Below are 21,096 nucleotides of genomic sequence, written 5' to 3' on the forward strand. Positions count from 1 at the left end.
TGAGAAGCTGTGAGAACAGATAACATGGCCCAGTGATGTGGTGTACATGGCAAATAGGAGTCCCAGCACCAGCCCTTAGTACACCTCTGTGGAGAGGCTATGATTTGAGGACAGCTGACCTTGCCCTTGATACATGCTAAGAATGATACCACCAGACTCAAAGAATGTCTGGAAGAACTTGAGAAACATAAAACTCAATTATTTATCTAAGAGAGATGTTAAATAATCATGTTTTGAAAAAAAATGCTAGCTGGTGAGTCTGCACAAAGATTTTTAGATTTACTACAAAACAAAAAGAGATGTCCATAATCTCTTCTGAAGATATCTTCTGGCTTACTAGAAACAAAATAAAAGAGTAATTTTGAGCTTGGCTTTTTCAGATTTTGAGTTTTTGCATTTTGAAATTTAATGCATATTTAATTAGATACAGTCCAATTACCATATTAAAACATAACATTTCAGAAAACTTGCAATACATTTTTTTCCTCACAAATATGTGAGTAATCACCGGATTAAGTTTCATGGTGATATCGGCAAGCTAAATTTTTTGGCCTATTCACCTGGAGTGTCTCTTGACCCTTATAATAAGCCTATGGCAGCTATGTTGAAAAAACTCATTTCCCAAAGTCAGATTTTACTAGATTTTTAGTATGTCATTTAGCAGGTCCAATAGTAATAGAATCCATAAAAAAACCTTTTGTATCAATTTTTTTGGGGTTAAAACCTAAATGTACTCGCCTAATCGGACTGGGAGGGAGGGAAAGAAAGGTTGCAGCTCGCAGGATGGGGGAGGCAGCAAAAAAGTCTCGTGCTGGTCATGCAGTAGTAGGGAGGAGGTTAGCTGGAAGCCAGGAGGAGGAGATGGGCAGTGACTTAGCCACCACTGCCAACCCACCACTGGGAGGTTGTTGTGGTTGAGGGTTGAGACAGCTGGTGAACGGTCGATACCACCTGATGACATCAATTCCTCCTGGCCAAGGCTATATTCACTTAAGGTGAATGAAGGAGAAGCACCCTCCGATGTATGTAATCTTTCTCCCTTCACAATCCTACAATAGCCTAATCAAATTGTCACTTTGTGACCTTCTTGTCCCTGAAAATCGGCATTTCAGTGTCATGGAAGGCCTCATTTCTCTTCAGTTTCATCTTGAGGCCTTGGATATGCTGCATGGCAACGTGACTATTATTGGGCAGCTTAACATCATCCCTGAAGGCCAGGTTTTGTGTACAGAGACCATCAACGAATGAAACAGAGTTGTCTTTGAAATTGCAAACAACTCTGTCTCACTCATTGCTGTGTCTTTTGTTTTGTTTCAATGTGCAGACCACTGGGGTGTTGCTTGGAACATACTGTGCAGGTAATGTATGTACAGTGTGTTGTGTGTGAGTGTGTGTGTGTAATCTTCCCCTTATTGTAAGGCAGGAGTGGGGAACCTTTGTCTCGAGGGCCGTTTGCGGCCCTTGAGGCTGTTTTATCCGGCCCCCGATATAATTTTAATGTTATTCAGCTTCACATGAAATATGACATATTTTGTAAAGGAATCTTAGAAAATGCATTTGCAATACAATTAAGTTATATTCAGGGAACCTAGAGAAGGTGGTGTTTATTTAAAAGGTGGCTGCCTTCAATATAGGCCTAAAGTGAAGGGGAAAATCCTGGTTTGTGTTCATAGTACGGCCCTCGGAGGACTTTTGCGGCCTTCGGATGAATTTGAAGTGGCCCTTCGAATGAAAAAGGTTCCCCACCCCTGTTGTAAGGGAAGCAGGTTTAAAACCAGACTGACAACCTTTTTTCATTCACTATGGAAGTGCTTAGTTATAGCCAGCAGTATTGGCACCCCTTAATTTTACCTACAAAGTGTGTAATATCTCAAGAAATAATGGTATAACACACAACATTATGATCTTTTAACTGGAGGTCTGGAAAAATTTAGAATAGAAATTGCTTTTATACCCCACCCATATTATTTGGATGCACACCCTAAGACAGCAATGGCAGCCTCCAGATGTTTCTTGTATTCATCATTGAGCTCCTTGCAATTTGGTGGTATTTTCCCCCAATCCTCTAATATGTTCAACCACTTAACATGAGAAGGATTCTTTCTCCCCACGACAGATTTCACATCCCCCCTGTCAACTAAATTTAAATCTAGAATAATTGTTTGCTATTTCAGAAGTGTTTTTCCCCTTTTCCAACCATTCCAGTGTGCTTTTGGATGTCTTCTTTGGGTTTGTCGCTTGCTGGAGTGCACATGATCTTCACCACAAAGTGATCCTGCATAGTGTTAAACATTTTGCTGTAAATGATGATACCTGTGATGCCTGTCATATTACCTGTGATACGGCCAAGGCCTCCAATACCAGATGCAATAAAGCAGTAGCACAATATTATGGCTCTGACATCATGCTTGATTTGTGGTAGGTGTTCTTTTTGGGTGGGCCACTTGTGCAAACAATGGAGACTTGTTTGACGTTATTTGGGAGTTGAGAGGGAGCTGGTGATGTGATGCATATGAACTGTGCTCCCAAAGTGAATATCGGCATAACTGCAATAGCACAAACATTTCTTTGCACAGCACAAACGAGATTCATTTGAAGTAAGTTGGTTGTTGAAGGTGGGCTGGTGACGCCACTTTTGTGGAAAATAAAATTGCTATAACCTTAAATTCACCTTAGATTACGTTTGACAATTTTCACCCATGCTTGATAAATCTTTTTTTTCCTCTATAACTCAAAACATGCTTGCAAACAGATTGCTACTTTGATGGCAATAAGGCAGACATGGCAGGGTTTAGCAAAATTATTTATTTTATTTGTTTTCAATTAAATTAGAATTCGGGCCAATTTCAAGATGTATTGGTCACACTAGCCTTCCTTTACTTGCCAGTATACGAAGATTTTTCTTGTTCACATGGACGGATTATGACTCCATGGTCCCCTGTGCCAGAGGTCAAACAATATGTAAACAAACCCATTCCTCCATTAGCTGAGGGGTATACTAAGAAGCTGGCTCAGGAGTAAACCAGGTTAAGTTGAGAGGTACTGTAAATCACCTAATAGAGAGTAGAGTAGCGTGAGCAAAACAAGTGCATGTGGAAATTGGCCGGAATTTTCCTTCAACATCATGATGACACAAAGACCCAAGAAGCCCTCCAAAATAATTAAACTTTTGCACAAACAATCTTGGTCACAAACCTCTAACCATAATATTCACAACCTAATGCAAGCAAGTAAACAAAGATAGAAGGATCCCCACCACCATTTCAATCACAACAAATATGGAAAACAATCTGTTCTGGAATACAATAACAGAATCAAAAATGAAAGACATTACACATTATGTGAAAAAATACAGTTAACTAAAAATGTTAACTGCCAGTCAAGATTTGGAAGATAAGGCTTATAGGTGATAATTGTTCAAGGCTGTAGGCGGTGAGGAGATCGGAAGGAAGTCATCTGCTGTTGGTGATGGGCCTCTTGAGCCCTCACGATGGCATTGTGCAATTTCTGAGAATCAAAACACAATTAAAACTAGATGGCATTTTCTCAGAGGCATGGGTAGACACAGAGGCAGCATACACAGGCAGACATACGCACCGTAGAAGTATGTACACACACACGCGCGCACACACACACACAGTCAGATACATGCAACATTGCAAAGTGATATATAAATGGAACATGACTGGCTTTACACAGGGAATTTGTACATACAATTACAAATTAAATTATGTATAATATAATTATGTTATATGTATGTACATTATATTTAATAACAATTATATGATTATTCATAAAGTTGTTTCGACAGTAATGTGGCACCCGTAGCCCAATGGTTAGGGAGACTGTCTTGGATAAAAGAGTCAGCTAAATAATGTTATAGCTGGCAAATGATAATGGTTATTGAAAAATGCATAATTTCAAGTGTTAACAAACAGAACATTAATCTGGGAAAATCATTAGCCGCCCTGACTCTGTCTCTCTCACACACAGAGAAAACGGTCTGCTTCTCCCTTCTTTGATGCCAGTCTCTCTTTCCCTCTCTGACTTTGTGTGTGTGCGCGTGCGTCCGGTGTGTGTGTGTGTGTGTGTGAAGTCTGAGACACTGTATTATACAGATACCTTCTGAATGATTTGTGATAGCTTTGTACTAATGCTGTACTGTGTGGTGGTCTAACCTCAGCAAGTCCTGCATGTCTCATGTGCACCGTCCTCACGTCATGGCCATCCTTCTTTGCAATCCTCAGTTTTTGTTGCTCCTTACAGTAGGATAAAAACACCCATTACAAAACCACACGTCCAAACACATAATGAGCAAGCATGTTCAACCAAACAGACAACTAATAACAAGCGTAAAAAGGGAAGAAATCTGGTGCCACACGGATGTCTTTTCAATTATTTCTTATTTATTTACAGTGCATTAGACTTAGAAGATTTTGACAAAGCGTCTTCATCAGAGTCCTTGGCACCCTATTTCTTCCCTTTTTACTAGTGTCTGGTCCAACGCTGGTTGCATCGAATTAAAAAAAAATCACACCTTTGCATGATGCCGGTCTGTCCAAGGCAACAAGCATGTCTGTCAAACCAAAACTGACATGGAGGTGGTATGGCATCTTGCCAAATCTTTCGTCATCTTACCTTACAGTAAAGCTTGACGTCAGCCTCTTCTACCTTGGGCAGCGAATAGAAAAACTTGTAGAGGCACTCCCAGTCCTTGCTGAAGTGGCCAACAATCTCGATTTCCTTGACACACATCACCCGCCTGTCACATCAAACCAAAATCAAACCAACATTAAAGGTCCAATTGGGTAATTATTTTAGCCATACAGTCCCTTCCAAAAGTCTTGGAAGAGAAAGGCATTCTTCCTTGTTTTTGTTGTTCACTGAATACTTCTGGGTTTAAGCCGAAAAGATGAGTATGACAGAGAGTTTGGAATTTCATATTCATTTCCTGCCAGAATTAAGTGTGACTCAGGACATACCAGCCTTATTTTGAGCCCACCCATTTGTCAGGTGAGCAAAAGTATTGGAACATGTGGTAAACTATGTAGTTGACCAGCAGTTACATTCATGGAGGATTGTTCAAATTTTAAAGACCAATGCATGACTTCTTAACTTTTTTTGGCCTGGGTATTCATTCACAGAAAAAGATGCCATTTCTTGTCAGGGGGGTGGGGGGAGGAGCATTTTTGCAATTTTGAAACTGCTAGTATAAGAGGGACGATCAATCGGAGCCCAATTACATTGTATGTATTGAGAGGGTGGCCCTTTCAGATGATTTTGTCCTGGGCCCGGTCAAAGCCGTCAGTGGCCCTCCACGGCACCACTTTTATTTTATTTCCAATTCTTTTATTTGTAGACTATTAGGCCTAGATTGATTATTTAAAAAAAAGACAAAACAGTGTTTTCTTCTTTAAAACGTGCTTTAAAAGGGGGGCGCTGTGGTTCACTGGTTTAAATGCGACATGCTACAGTGATCCATTGACTTTCACTAGCTTAGCTACATACTCCCTCTTTTAACTTGTCTTAAAGCAAGACAACGCTTAACATGAAAAATAAGACACTTAACCACCTTTATAAACATCGGCCAACGATTTTAACTGTAAGCCAAACTAGTGGCATACCCCTTTAAGCTTTAAAGTTTTTCGTTTGTTCCTGCCTTCCCGTAGGCCTATAGCCTAGTCATGGAAACTGACCTGTAGAGCTGATTTACATTTTTAAATAACGAATAATAGTATGAATAACACAAAATAGGCAGCCTGAAGGGATTGACGGACGATTTCCAATAAGACTATCCGTTCAAACTTAAGAAAACGAAACGTCCCAGGTGTTCTACGAACCGTCTCAAGTTTTGAACGAAACGTGACGGAACCTGATCGGAAACGTGTGTTGAACGAATTGTCCAGTCCTCGTTGTTTAATCTGTTATGGTCCTGTGTAAACATCTTGTTCCTGTCTTGAATAGTCTCAAAAATGTAAACTGTGCATACCTGTTGGTTACGATTATAATGGTATTCCTATGTCCGGGGTATTCAAAGTGTTCTCTGAAAAATTCACCATCCTCCGGTCTTATACCTGATCTCTGCAAAACAAGTATGAAAGGTCATGAAGGTCATGCAGTCAGGGCATGCAGTGTGAGTCAAAAACCACTGAAAGGCTGAAACCACTAAAACATAAAATTAAGTTAAGTTTAGTCCTGGGTTAAATGTTGAACATAAATATTCACTTACTGAACAATGAGGTTTGTGCATCGAAGACAAAAAAAAACATTTACATAGTGTGTGTGTACAATACATATACAGAATACACACCAGTACACAAGTACACCAGTACACAAGTACACACACACACACACACACACTGTAGATTTTTCCATCATTAAATCTCAGTTGAAAATGTATGGATTTGTAGCCTTTTGGAAGAAAACTCCTCATATCATTGTAACAGGTGTGGCCTACTTCTGTCCGTGTTTCCCACAATTTTTGAAAGCTATGGGGGCAGCCAGTATGTGTGTTGGGAGGGGGGGGGGTGGGGGTACAGTGAGTACAGTATGACATTGGCGCAAGGAGAAACTATAGGCCTAAAAAAAAAAAAAAAAAAAAAAAATCAGCCATTTATATTTTGATAAATGACATAAGATTCTACCCATGACATGTCTAGTAGCACATTGTCATTTATATACAGTATATATAAAAAATACAGTACAGTGAATAATTTCTGTTACAACACACATTCATTCATCCCTCATGCAGGGGTCTATGCAATTAAAAAAAAAGGAGCACAGATAAGAATTTCGGAGCACTGTGAAATTTCTTGACACCATTTCATTATTAACGCACAGACAAAAAGGGTCTAAGGGATTAGGCTAGGCCTTTACTTTTTTCCCACAAACAAAGCCTACACATTCATCAGGGGTGCTGGTCGGGCCAGTTTTTCAAAATTCCTCCCAGTAAAAGGGCTGAACATATTACACATTTATTTCTATATTCACATTCATTACACATTCATTTCTATATGCAGCCCTATATCTCCTCTGCTATTTTAATAAAGGCCTGCCGACTAACTCATTATCATACAACTGTAAAACAAAGCCTGGGCAGTGTCAGTTAGGGATTGTTCGTTATTTATTTTCGGCGTCACCGGAAGAAAATAGGGGAGGGTCATGTCATTTTTTTCATTACTGTGGGGAGGGTCATCAAAGTTTTTTTAGCTCGCTAGGGGAGGGTCAACCAAAAATGTTTGGTCCATTTATTAGCCTACCTTGTTTGTAGACTATATGTTTCAATGTAACATACAGTAGCCTCAGAAACTGATAGCATCAGAAACGCCTAAATAAGCGGCAGCATTGGTCAATCAACATTTGTCAAAAAATAATGTAAAATGTTCCACTTCTCCGTAGGCGAGGGTCATGCATTTTTTGAAGGCGTCGTGGGGAGGGTCATCAAATTTTTGAAGCTCGCTAGGGGAGGGTCATGTAAAAATTGACGATCAAAGGTGGACATCTTCAAGCGACCCCGAAAATAAATAACGAACAGTCCCTAAACTCATCCCAACTGTTCCTTCTCTGAAGGTTTTTATTACTCCAAAACCCAAGTTAACTACAACAACTTGACTAGGCTTTTGATCCTTCTGTCTTTCAAGCACTCATGGTTTTCTCTCTGTGATGTAATATTTACTCCTAGAGGAAAATGCGACGGAAATTGTGGAAATGGTTGTTTTTAAAAAAAATGAACGTTACATTCGGAAAATGTAAACAAAAACGTTTTACTTTTTTTTTTTTTTTACATTTTCGGAAACTATGGCGGCCTAATTTAAACTATGGCGGTGCGCCATAGTTTCCTCAATGTATGGGAAACACTGTTCTGTCCTACCTCACAGGACTCTCCTTCAGCATAATAATACATAGGTTTTATATAGTGCTTTTCAAGACACTCTAAGACTTTACAGGCTTACAGGTTTACAGGCCATAGAACATAAAAACAAAACACATAATGAACACAAAGGAACAAATGAGCAGCATATCATGCAATGTGTCTCATTGTGTCATAACAGCAAGCCATGCGAACAACCGGCTGTTGATGGATTTAAATAAAATAATATTATACATCAATCATATTCTTTCAAATACAGTGGTGGCAATTAGTATTTCATTCCTTGCTGATTTTGATGGTTTGCCCACCGATCATGATCAGTCTATAATTGCAATGGTAGGTGTAATCTAACATGATATTTGACAGGATACCATGCACACACACATACACATGCATTCACATTGTTAATCAGAAAATCCATGATCCATGTTATCTTATAAATATAATTAAAATTGTGAAGATTTTTTAGTACATTGCCCGGTTGTCTGCATCTACGACTAAGGCAGCATTATACACTCTTTGGTCTGTTTTGTCCACTCACACAGGTGCAACATGAATGGCTGGTTTTGGTTGTAGGTAGACTGTGAACACATCATGATATGATCCTCATGCCAATTAATTAATTTTTTTTCTTAGTAGGTTAAAGGTACACTGTGTAGGATTGTGGCCAAAGTTGGTATTGCAACTATGCTGTTCATTGAAACCATGCTGCCTATTGCCAAGTTTGATGTTTTCATGAATATACAGGTATTTACTGAATAAACTAATATTTACTGGTATGACCAAAGTACAGTAAGTTTTGCGGCTAAAATCTCTATTTCTGGAAATTCAAAATGTCGGACATGGAGAAGATCCACCTTTTTCCATGTATGAAAAGCAGTTTTCCCAGTCATGATGAGTACTTTGATGGTGGTGGTAAGTAAATGTGAAAAAGGTAACATTTCTGAATGGGCAGCATGGATTCTTCATCATTTATTTTCAGCATCTATTTTCAGAAAATGTTCATAATGACAAGGCAGAAACAGTGATTTAAGACTAACAACAGCACTTTTAGACAATTGTATTACTTTAAAAACAATAGTACAAGTTTTAATATGTGGACACTTCAGAAATACGATAAGAGCTCTGGAAAAAAACAAGATACTTAAGAGACACTTTAAATAGGATACCACTTTAAATTCTTGTGAAATCAGTGTGAATGTAGCTGAACCTAGTGTCACACAAAACTCATTTAACCGTGAGACACTGAGACACACTAAGGCCAAGCCCCCCCGACAAACCCATTGTATTTTTCCCTCTTGCACAGTGTTGTCTCTGACCTTGACCCAATTTTGCCCAAAGATTAAGGGTGTCATCTGTCATCTGAGTCATCGTTGATCTTCTCAGAAAATGTGATATCGTCGCTGTCAGGCAGAAACCTTGTATCTCCACTTTTCTGTTTTTTATTTATAAATCACTATTCTGAATGAATAATAATTTCAACATTGAAGTTGGTTATTAAATAGTTTTATCATACACATAATATACTCATGGAGACTGACCAGTAGTACTGATTATATTTTACAATGAATAAAAAACAAACATAAAATAATAAAACAATAGTGGAGATGCATACATCTGGAGATACATAAATCTGAAGATATATAGATCTGATTTTTTTCTTTTTTAATTTTGGTCTTATGTCGCGAACAGACAGACAAACAAGCAACCTAAACCACACGAAAAATGAACCTGGGAAAGGGGAGGAGGGGGCGTCGTGCTGTCTACTCATGCCAATATGGTGCCAAATATGTGACAGATACATAATTCTACAATAAAGCTGTATCTCTGACGCACTGTCAGACACATCCACATCAAGCATTGGTCCCTTAAACCCACTAGCTACAATGTAATGAATGTAATGTTATGGAATTTTTCCCACTTGCACAGTTTTTTGTGCAAGAGAAGTGCTTGAACATGAGCAAATTTTGCCCAAAAGTTAATGGGGTCATCTAGGATTCAACATCCATATTTTGTCATAAATGTAATGTTAAATCAATAAATGTTATTCCATATAAATCCATTTTGTTTGCTATCTTATGTTGCTAACAGATATGCAGGCACAGAGAGACAACAATCAGCCTAAAAACAAAACAATAGGACATGAATATATCCCCGGTTCTATGAGTGAGATGAGGGAGTCATCTCTATGGCCGCCCCATGGGAGCTGGACCAATCAGGAGTGTTTAAATATTGTCTTTGTCGTCAACAGCCATTGAGCGTCTACCCATAGAGATGATGAACCGAGTCTTACGAAATAGAACCTATTCCCCTCCCTAGAGAGACAGTATTTAGAAGCTTCTTTATTTCATAAAATCGTTCACATGAATGAAAAACAAACACACATCCCACACACCCTCTGGCAGTAAGTGTGATGCTCGAGACATTTTCTACCCACACAAGCACAATTCATTCCTCCTTAGGCAGCATGAAAATAGAGAACAAAAATGTTAGAGAGTGAATCCCTTCCTACTGTACACATCTTCCTTTGTCAAGAATGGTGCATTGAAGATATATGTATAATGTTCATTATGTCTAACTTTTTAAATCACACTTGACATTTTCTTTTACATCAGACATTAAAGACTTTATAGCACGTCACACATCAACATCCCATTGACCCTCTGATGAAGACAGAAGTTATAACTTCGAAACATGTCAGGTAAAAGATAAAACTTTTACATGTCTGAAGTAAAAAAAAACTCAAGGGTGCATTGAAGAGTCCATTTTCCCATGTGTTGAAGTGCATGCTTTTTTTCTACACAAAGGTAAAGTGCAGGAACGATGACTAAATTGAAACTAAGAAAAAAATGCATTCAAAGCCTTGATATTAGCTTGGCTATTGTTGTAGTACTCTTAATTTTACAAAGCAGTATCTCTAAAACCGGGACACATTTGGACCATAAGGCTTTGTCACAAGATAAAGGATGTGTAAGAAATACCATTTTCAGTCTAAACTCAATTTTGATTTAAGAAAAAAAGTATTAGTTACTGAATTGTACGCCATATGCCAATGGCAGAGTTCAGTGGTACAGATGGGATGGCAACTGAGCTGGTGGTCATTTAGCTCACTTGTTGGCACGTCTGGTTATCATGCTTGCGTTTGCTGTAACATTGTGAGTTCGAGCCCTGTGTGGCGAACTTTGCTTACGTGTACTTAGAACATCCACGTAGGACTTAAAGATTGATTTTCACAAGATGAGACCTTTAAAGTATTTTTTGTTTGCTTTTCAAGCCTTTATTAGCTATTATCAGACAGGACAGTGGAGGAGAGACAGGAAGTGAGTTGGGAGAGAGAGAGAGACGGGGAAGGCCCGGCAAAGGACCCAGGCCAGGAATCGAACCCAGGTCGGCCGCGTAGTAAACAAGTGCCCTACAGTACTGTTAACGCCATGGCAGGGCCAGACTCTGGTGTTTTTTAAAATGTATTTTTAATAAATGCACATTCATCAATTGTTGGATTGAATGGTTGAATTGCTTGAAGAAGGGTAATAGACTGAAACGCTGCAAATGTGGACACATTGTGCGGGAGATTTGTGCAAGAATTCAAACAAAAAATATTTACCTGGTAAAAGTCATAGCCTTGGGCCTGGTGTGCGTTGTATGGCCTGATCACACCGTCTTCCTGGATGAGCCTCACTGGCCGTAGTTTATTCACTTCCTCAGCTGATTCTGCCGCTCTGCCAGTAACAAATATAGGGTTATAGAGTTGAATCTTAAAATCATAAACGTGACCTGTGAAAAGTCTCACAAGCTCAAAATTAACTTATGTGGACAAACCATACTAAATAGACCAGACAAGCCATGGTTTCAATACACTTTCAAAGTGCATGAAGTTCATGATTAATATGTGTGCGCGCACACGCATGCACACACACGCATGCACATGCACATGGACAGGCACACGCTCACGCACACGCACACGCACACGCGCACACACACGCGCACACACACACACACACACACACACACACACACACACACACACACGCACACGCGCACACACACGCGCACACACACTCACAGTATGGAAGATGGTGGAAATGTTTCAAGGGGCCATTCACATGCCGCAAGCCTTCAACATTTCAACAAGTAGTTACTTAGCCTAGCCTGGTTTAAACTGCTATAAGAACACACATCTTCCTGGCCTACACATACTCTTGGACATATGCACTGATGTGGAAAGATATAGCCCCCCAAGACCATCGCACTGTTTGATATTTATATCTCGAAATAGAATGTTAGGGCAATGTCTCTGTCTTTACGATCGGGGATAAGATTGACACGATTCTTAAAGGGACAGGAAATGGTCAAAAAAGGTACTGCAACTATGCTGCTCATTGAAACTGTGTAACCTATTTTCAAATTTGAGCTTTTCATGAGTTTACAAAGTAATAAACTAACATTTTCTAGTATGGTCCAAGTAAAGTCATTTTTACAGCTAAAAATGGCTATTTCTGGAAATTCAAAATGGCGGACCATGGAGAAGATCCCTCTTTTCATGTATGAAAAGTTACATTTTTCCAGTCATAATGAATACTTAGAATTTGATGGTGGTGGTAAGTATTCATGAAAAAGGTAACATTAGTGAGTGGGTAGCATGAATTCTGGAAATAAACAACTAAAAATCTCACACAGTGTCCCTTTAATGTATGAGGTGCAATCTGACATACAAATCTGACTTTTGAGTTTGAGCCCAGCTTCACACTGAGGGTGGGTATTGGCAAAGGGTTCACGATTCAATGTGCATCGCAATACACATGCCATGATGCGATTCTATCACGATGCATTGCGATTCATGTAGTATCACGAATCGTGATGCATTGCGATATTTACTGCAGTAAAAGTGTAAAAATACATTTCATTTTTCAGTTGCTGTGCAGCATTCACAAGTCAATTTATTTTATCTAAGCTAATTTTAGCATCTGGGAGAGAGCCTCCATTATAACAGAAATATTACCTGCTCTCTACTGAACAAAATTAACCAGTGGCAAATTCTGTTTTATTATGATTAAATAACCGATTGTCAGGAATTAATGCAGTATATAATGAAAATAACTGTTGCGATACATTGTCATGAATCGATGCAGTATAGTGTGAAAATAAGAGTTGCGATGCATTGGCATAAATATTTTTCACACCCCTACTTTACGCCATGGTCAATGGCATCACATCACACTTAAGATAAATGGTTATTACTATCATAAAAAGTACATTATAGTATTTCCATACCTCTGGATGCCCTGAAAGGTAGTACTGGCCATGTCTACAATGCCTCCAGTCGGCCTGGCGACCACACCCACCAGACCTTTTCCAATGCCCTTAAAGAAGCCTGCAGCACCTTCTTTCTTTGCACCTGATTGAAAAACAAACAAACAACCAAAACAAAAATGTATTTATTTGAAAGAGCAAATGCGATGTCATGCCAAAAATACTATGCCAATAATGTGAGCAGCTTTTAAAGACCCTTAGAAGAGCACAAAACAATAGGACTTGTAATAAGTCCCCGGTTCTTTGAGCGAGATGAACGAGTCATCTCTCTACTGTACCCTGTAGAGTGCTATTGTTCTTTTTCGTTCGATTCACTCGTCATCTCTATGGGAGCATACAATCACTCCCGGATCGTAACTGACTGACCAATGAGAAGGACCTCCATAGGAGTCCGTTTAAAGGAAGGTGCCCCCATTACCCAGTCTCGCTACAGAACACTGAAAGAATGTAAGATTGACTTCTTTGTGACCAATATGACTTGCTCATTGATACATTTGCTATGTCAATATGAGGTGCATGGCAACATATTTAATTTATCTGTCTCTCTTCTAGGAGCTGTAGAAACAACAGAGTGCCTGCTGCAGTATGACGAGGACGCCCTGATCAGAGAGCTCCAATAGACCCAGGTCCAGTGTCTTGGCAGGGTGAAATGGCACTGATATGGGTATGTGGTGATATCAGTTAAAATAAATAAATTAATTCTCTTGGACCCAAGGTTACTTTTACCACAGCTCTGGCACTGCATCAATTTTCTTTTTTTTAATAACTGGTCATGTCGTTTATTCGTTCCCCTTGTTTTTTTTTTGTAGTGTCCTGCAGGATGCTGTATCCTGCAATCCTGTGTGCTGTGCTACAGACGCGTCTGGAAGCCAACCCGAAATAGGCACAGTCTCACCACAGAAGAGTGAAGGAGGGTAAGCTTAACCTATAGTCTATGTCAGGGGTGGGGAACCTTTCTCATTCGAAGGGCCACTTCAAATTCATCCGAGGGGCCGTAAAAGTCCTCCAAGGGCCGTACTATGAACACAAACCAGGATTTTCCCCTTCACTTTAGGCCTATATTGAAGGCAGCCACATTTAAACAAACACCACCTTCTTCAGGTTCTCTGTATATAACTTAATTGTATTGCAAATGTATTTTCTAAGATTCCTTTACAAAATATGTCATATTTCATGTGAAGCTGAATAACATTAAAATTATATCGGGGGCCTTATAAAACGCCCTCAAGGGCCGCAAACGGCCCTCGAGACATAGGTTCCCCACCCCTGGCCTACATTGTCAATATGACTTGTGCTACTTTATAGATAACATTGCTATGTTTTGATTTATTTTCTTACATCCTACAGATCCTGGCAGGGAGACATAGTGTCCTGCAGGATGGTGATGGGCCAATCTTACAAGAGACCACAGAAGACTGAAATAGTGTTAGAAAGATTATCCCTGTTGGGCTCAATATGACTTGCTTATTGATATATTTGCTATGTCAATATGAGATGCATGGCGAAGTATTTATTTATTTATTCTACAGCTCCCTGAAGTGAGACAGAGTGCCTGTTGCAGTATGACTTGGACGCAGTGACCAGAGACCTCCAGTAGACCCTGCTGGCATGATTGGCGGCTGAAGAACATGAAATCAACAGCAATGTTTATAATACTGTACATAGAGCTCGAAAGTGACGTCACTTCCCCCGATTTCATGGGACCTCAACGGCGCTTTTAGCCGAAAATCGTAGCATGTAATCCAATGGCGGTATTAAAATGATATTTCGATCCCCTTCGAGTTGTGCCACGAGCTCCATATATGTTGTTTCTGATATTTTTGCTTAATTTTTCGTACGAACCCCCAAACTTTTTAGAAAGCTGTGTTTCTTCACATTTTTCATGCCGACGGCCTCGGAACAAAACATTGATACTTCTGCATGAATAATCTTTATCTAGCCTCTTAAACAGCATATTTGTAGCCCAGCCCATATCATGACTGAGATCAGAAGATATTTACTCTCTACCATGTTGTTAGATGGTCAGCTTAGGTCCCGTGAAACACGGAACTAAGGGGCGGGACTTTCGAGCTCTATACCTGTATAGTCTGTACTAAAATGCCGTACCTGTACTATTTTTCCGCTTACTTTCATATTTACCACGTATTAACTATGAATTGACAACTTTTACTCAACTCTATTTTTGTATGTGCCCTGACCAAAACTATCCCTAAACCTAAGCTGTCAGAGGTGTAACAACAACCTGCGCTTTGCAATGTGGCAGCAGTCTACTTGGATGCAGCGGGGAACATAGAACCCTTTTTTGAAAAAGCATTGTATGTTTCTGAGTTTTATGAATTGTGCCCTTCCCAAAACCATCCCCAAAACTAACATGTCGGTAATGCAATGTTTACTGTATATGGTATGCATAAATTAATCCAACGTGACCAATAGAAGGTCGTAGCTGCTGACCCTGCTAACCAATAGCGGAGCTCTTTTACTTTGAGTCACGTGTCTTTTTCGTCCAATAAAGGCTTATCCAGGATACTGAAGTCTGGAAACGGTGTTTATATGTTCAAACCGAGATAGGCCTACTTTAATATCCAGATCATATTGACCTGCATATAAACACACTCATTGCTGACTCCATTGGTGTGAGGAACTAATGATGTGTACTGTACCTTCAACAGGTTTGGTGACAATGCCAGTCACACCCCCGACCACGCCCTGTAGACAGAGAAATGCATGATGCTTTCAACCTTCCAACTGAAATGATGATGTTCACACAGAGTGTCTCCTGTAGTATACTGTTGCTCGCAAATGATATAGGTGACTTAAAGCCGGCAAAAAAGGAACTCACACACCACTGATGCCGATGCAAAATGTAAGAATTGAGAAAATAAAGAAAGTGCTATCCAGTGTTCCGCATGACACCGGGTAGCACTTTCTTACAATAGTTACCAGTCCTCAAGAAATGCCCTGACGTGGTGTACAGTACCTACCTTCAGAAAACCCTTTCCTCCTTTGGCAAGACTCTCTCCAAAATCTTTGGGAGGTCTGTTTCTATCCTCTCTGCGTTTCTGTTGATATTCTTTGTCCATGGTGATGGCAGCCAGGCCTTTGCCCACTGAGCCTGTGATTCGAGACACCATCCCTGCTGCCCCTCCTGCAGAACACACAACGCTATACATAGCTTTCTCATTTCAAAACATTTCTGTCTGCACACGAAATGCAGCTGAGGGTCCCTCTGCAACCTCTGATTGTTTGGAAACGAACTGTCAATCATAAAATGCGCTCACATGATTGGCTGAATTTGAGCGACACTTCTTGTCGATGGTCAAAAGTTAGAATGATACAATACAATGTAATACAATACAATGCAATACAATAAAATAAAATACAATGACACATTAAGATTAAGAATATTACTTCAGGTTCCAAGGGGGAGATGTTTGCATCTGTAGGAGTAAGCATACTTCAAGCAGTTTTAAACAACCTAATGTATAAGTTTATAAAACGCCTCAATAGCTGTGTATCTATATGGACACTTCTGATCCGATTAGAATAGGAATCATTTTTTTAATCCAATCAGGAATCCCCTTGTATACGGGCCGATTCTTTGATCGAATCAGAATTGTAATCGGAATAGAAGAGGTGGTGTAGTCTGCTCAGATGGTCCATATATACACTCTATTCCACTTGGTTGTTTGTGACGCAATCGAGTCACATATTTTAACAAATTAAGCTCTGGTTATCCTAACATTTTAACGCCACTCTGTTCCTGCAGAACAACTCTCTCCCACCATATTAGCAGGCCTATTACTAACCACGGTTCCTGGTTACCGCACGTGGCAGGTATTGGAACGTTCAAGGTCATTTTAATGTATACACTTCAGTCTGATCACACTAATCGGATCAGATCTATTCCGATCGGCGAATCAAGCGCCATATATACACAGCTAATGATTCTTCTAACAATGTCAGGGTGGCACTCTCAAATACAACTGTGAGTAGCACAATACACATCCAGAGAGTGCACTTAATAAAGTGTATGTGTATATGTCTTTTTATCTATTTTATCACTGTTGTATGGTAGTGTTTGTTTGATTGTACTAGTCTATCTTGATATGCATTTGTCTTGTGTGAATTTGGACATGAGTCTGGCAAATAAACGGAAATTAAGTTAGAAATTTCTGTGTGTGTTAATCTTACCCACGGTGTGCCCCAAGAGGCTTCGAACTCCTATGGCGAAGCCTTCAGCAAACTCCTCTGGCCCCTGTACAGCCCCCTGCATTAAAAGAAAATCAAGAATGTCAGCGCACGGACACACACACACACACACACACACACACAATCAAGAATATCAGCGCACGGACACGATGCGCATGCAGACGCACCCACATACCATCAAGAATTTCAGCGTGTGTGCACACCAGAGGTCGCGTTAACCGACAAATGTCCGTCATTGACGGATTTTTTTGAAGGATGACGGAAAAATATGAAGCCAGTCCGTCATTTTGACGGATCAACATTCAGGGTGATGATAAATAAATTACAAGTTTAAGTAGGCCTACACCTCTATCGAGTAGAGCAAATATGCATTTCAATTAGGCATAGTTATTATCAGCGCAGATAATTTCTTGCTACCATCCTCCGCCTCTCTCCCTCTCTCCCTGCTTCTCATAGTCTACCATGCGCAGCAGCTGGGCTGTGCGGCTGGCTGCAGCAGAGCGCGCGCCTCTGCGCGTTCTCCAAATAATTAATTAAAATAGGCCTAAAGAAGACGTTGCCACCATCCAAGTGTGATTTCGATTAATTTAAGATTTAGAACTATTTGTAGACCTAGGCCTACTAGCCTACATTTAGCCTACCGACTATCTGGTTTTCTGCCAATGACGAAGTTGTCCCTCCCTCATCTATCGTCCTTCGTTTCATAACTCTTGAAACAAACAAATATGCGAATAGCATGTTTGCTAGTCAGAACCACTCAAAGCCAACGCTGGTTTAAAACGGCTTCATAAACTAAATAATAAAAACGACGGCTATTCAAGAGCCAAAATATTATCAGGTAACGCAACTTACAACTTGGCAAACGTTGCCAGTAACGGCTATCCTTCTCTCATTTCGATAGCTGGTTCACCCATTATTATTTTTATTTAGGCTATTTCAGACAACTTCAGACAACTGCCGCGCACCCAGAGCCAACATATCTAGCCGATGGGGCTACATGGGCTATAGAGTGGCTGCCTTTACCGTCGCTGGCTTTTTTCAACAAAGTTTTGCGAAATCTGATCGTCTTCCTGTTGTAGGCGTCAGTGCCTTCGTCGCCTGCCTGGGCTAAACCTTTCTGCAAGACGGCTTTCCTTTCCATCGTGCATGTGAAGCCCAACGCGAATATTATTTAACACTGTGCCTTTGTATTACAATCGGTGCATTAATCGGAGCAAAAAGAGTGACTGACAGCTGTTGGATAAAGCCCTGCACGCGTCTTTTAAAAAAGTGCTTGTGGTGACCATAGCGCTTGAACACTGAATCAGACGCGCGTCAGTGAGATATATCTGCAGCTTTTTAAACAGTGCAATGAGAGGGGCAGAGAGAGAAAGTGGACAGCAAAATGGACTCTATCCTCAAAGTTGGAGAATGAATGTCGAGTGAAAGGGGATGTTCACAGCGGTTTACTCTCAATTGGCCGCAATTGCGCACGTGTTGTTCCTAGTGCGGGGTCGCGACCCCCCACATTGAGAAACGATCTGACGATATATATATATTTTTTTTAAAAGGGCGAATTTTTTCGACCCTGTCCGTCAAAATGACGGACTGTGAAAAAGTCTAGCGCAACCTCTGGTGCACACCCACCCATCCACACCTACACACCTGAAATGGTTCATAAAAAAAGGCCTCCACTCCCTCTGAAAGACCTCTGATGAGGCCAAAAGGATTGCCAAGGACTTCCAGCCCCAACACCAAAACATACATCTGCTTCAGGAACTAAAAGGAAACAGAAACAACAAGAACAATCAGAGATCGCAACCTGCCAGGTTCATGTGATGGATGCACGTGGTGTCACCCACAGGCAACAGTAACACTGTGGGCAGACAGGGACAGACAGACATTGTAATACCTGGCCCAACTCCCCATTATTGCCATTTCGAAAAGCATTTTCCCTAACATATTTATTAATCACATGTTCAGAAGACACTACAGACACTCAGAAATCAAAAGGTTGTTATGCACCCATAAAGTTTCATAATATTCTCACCTTAATATTACAGAAAAATAATATTAAAGGTTCATAAGTATAACCAACTACTTATACATAAACTTATAAATGAGGAGTTCAGATACAAAACATCTTAAATCCGTCTGACCGCTTACCCTCAGGCTTTCAATTTCACATAGACCTAGTTTTATAAAACTACTAGTTTTTTAGTTGGGGGAAAACTTTGTTCTTCATATTACTTACAGCCAAATCTTCATATTACAGCCAAATCTTTTGCATCAAAATCTGCTAACTCCAAAGGTTGTCTTAGTACAGAAACCTTGGAATCCATTTTTCCCTTGCATTTCTGAAGATATCACGAGTTTGAGAACCTCCACCTCGCCATTAACTTATCGAACTGGTCACTTTACATTACATGGCTCTTGGTCATTCTGTAGAATGCAGCGACCATTTGAATGGTGCTCCCCAACGATTGCACGTCTGTTATTTCTGGTCTATAACAGCACACTGTCAATAGCGATGCCAGGTGATTTTGACATTTAACTGCTTAACTAAGCAAACTTTGCAGTCTTTAGATGATAACTGCTGTCATAATTATTATATGATACACAGGAGAAATACAGTTAGTAAACCTCCCTCCCGATAGCCTCATACAATGTCGATGCCGTTGGGCTGGGGGACTGGTCCTTTAGTCCAGCGGTATTCGTACTGTGCCTCCCATTTCCAAACCAATGTAGTTGACAAGGTTGCACGTTCGCGCCCGAGGGGAACGAACAGGTGCAAGACGAGCTCCGTCACATATGTACATTTAAGTTGTAGGAATCATGCTTATTAACTATCGAAGACGGAACAATCATGCCATCTGTATTTCAAATGAGCATTTCATGTGCGTCTGCGACAGAGAAACATCGAACTTGCTCGCTAGAATCTAATTTGATTTGATTTGAGTCTTTATTGTCCACAGGTGTGGAAACTTGTCTTCAGTTTCCCCGTTGTAAAAGACACATACAGTTATACATTACACATTTAAAGACATTACACACAGGAATACCACTCCAGTAAATTAATGAATAATGGGTGAGATCTAACAATGTAAGAAAATAAATAAATGAAGATATTACAAGCAATACTACTTCAGCAAATAAATAAATACATTACAACATACCACTCCAATAAATAGATGTTTACATAGAATACTAGTCATAATGACTCATCTAAGATATAAATCCCACTTAGCGCAATCAGTCTAAAATCATTTAATTCTTCTGCTCCTGTTTTTTTAGGGATAGGACCTATATTTGATAACTCCCATGACTTAGAGACTGTGGTTGTCTGAAGAATTATTTGAAATAAGGCCGTTAAAAGATTTTTCAATTGATATGTTAACATGTTAATGCGGTTGGGGTAGGGAGAATACAGGAATAAGACATCTATGTACTTAATCTAAGGTTATCCTTGTAATGAACGGGATAACATCCGCTTCGTGTCGGGGTCCTGCATCTCTCTGTCGTGCGCTATTCCTTGACAGGGACTTTCTCTCTGAACGATAACCCTTACATACTGTATCTGCAGAAATGTGAGGGGTGTACTGTACTCACTCACTCACTGAGATGTTTTTAGTAGTGTACAGCATCTGTGTTTGCCCTTGTCTTACTGTGGCCGAGAGTATAATCAAGCATTGACTCACTTAAAATTTATACAAAGGACAACAGAAATA

General features: G+C 40.0%; 1 protein-coding gene across 1 annotated transcript in view; it reads right to left on the bottom strand.

Annotated features, from left to right (window-relative positions):
- Positions 1–2,685: 2,685 nt before the first annotated feature.
- Positions 2,686–21,096, bottom strand: part of vps13c (vacuolar protein sorting 13 homolog C) — a 127,051-nt gene continuing 108,640 nt past the window's right edge. The window contains exons 76-85 of the mRNA XM_063188627.1: positions 19,034–19,147; positions 17,372–17,447; positions 16,162–16,325; positions 15,841–15,886; positions 13,142–13,265; positions 11,475–11,589; positions 5,990–6,081; positions 4,639–4,762; positions 4,179–4,259; positions 2,686–3,507 (exon numbers count right to left, since the gene is read on the bottom strand). Of these exons, the coding sequence (XP_063044697.1) occupies positions 3,418–3,507; positions 4,179–4,259; positions 4,639–4,762; positions 5,990–6,081; positions 11,475–11,589; positions 13,142–13,265; positions 15,841–15,886; positions 16,162–16,325; positions 17,372–17,447; positions 19,034–19,147 (1,026 nt within the window). The 3' untranslated portion in view covers positions 2,686–3,417. The remainder of the gene's footprint in view (positions 3,508–4,178; positions 4,260–4,638; positions 4,763–5,989; positions 6,082–11,474; positions 11,590–13,141; positions 13,266–15,840; positions 15,887–16,161; positions 16,326–17,371; positions 17,448–19,033; positions 19,148–21,096) is intronic.

The sequence above is a fragment of the Engraulis encrasicolus genome, chromosome 22, assembly GCF_034702125.1.
Source record: "Engraulis encrasicolus isolate BLACKSEA-1 chromosome 22, IST_EnEncr_1.0, whole genome shotgun sequence".
NCBI lineage: Eukaryota > Metazoa > Chordata > Actinopteri > Clupeiformes > Engraulidae > Engraulis > Engraulis encrasicolus.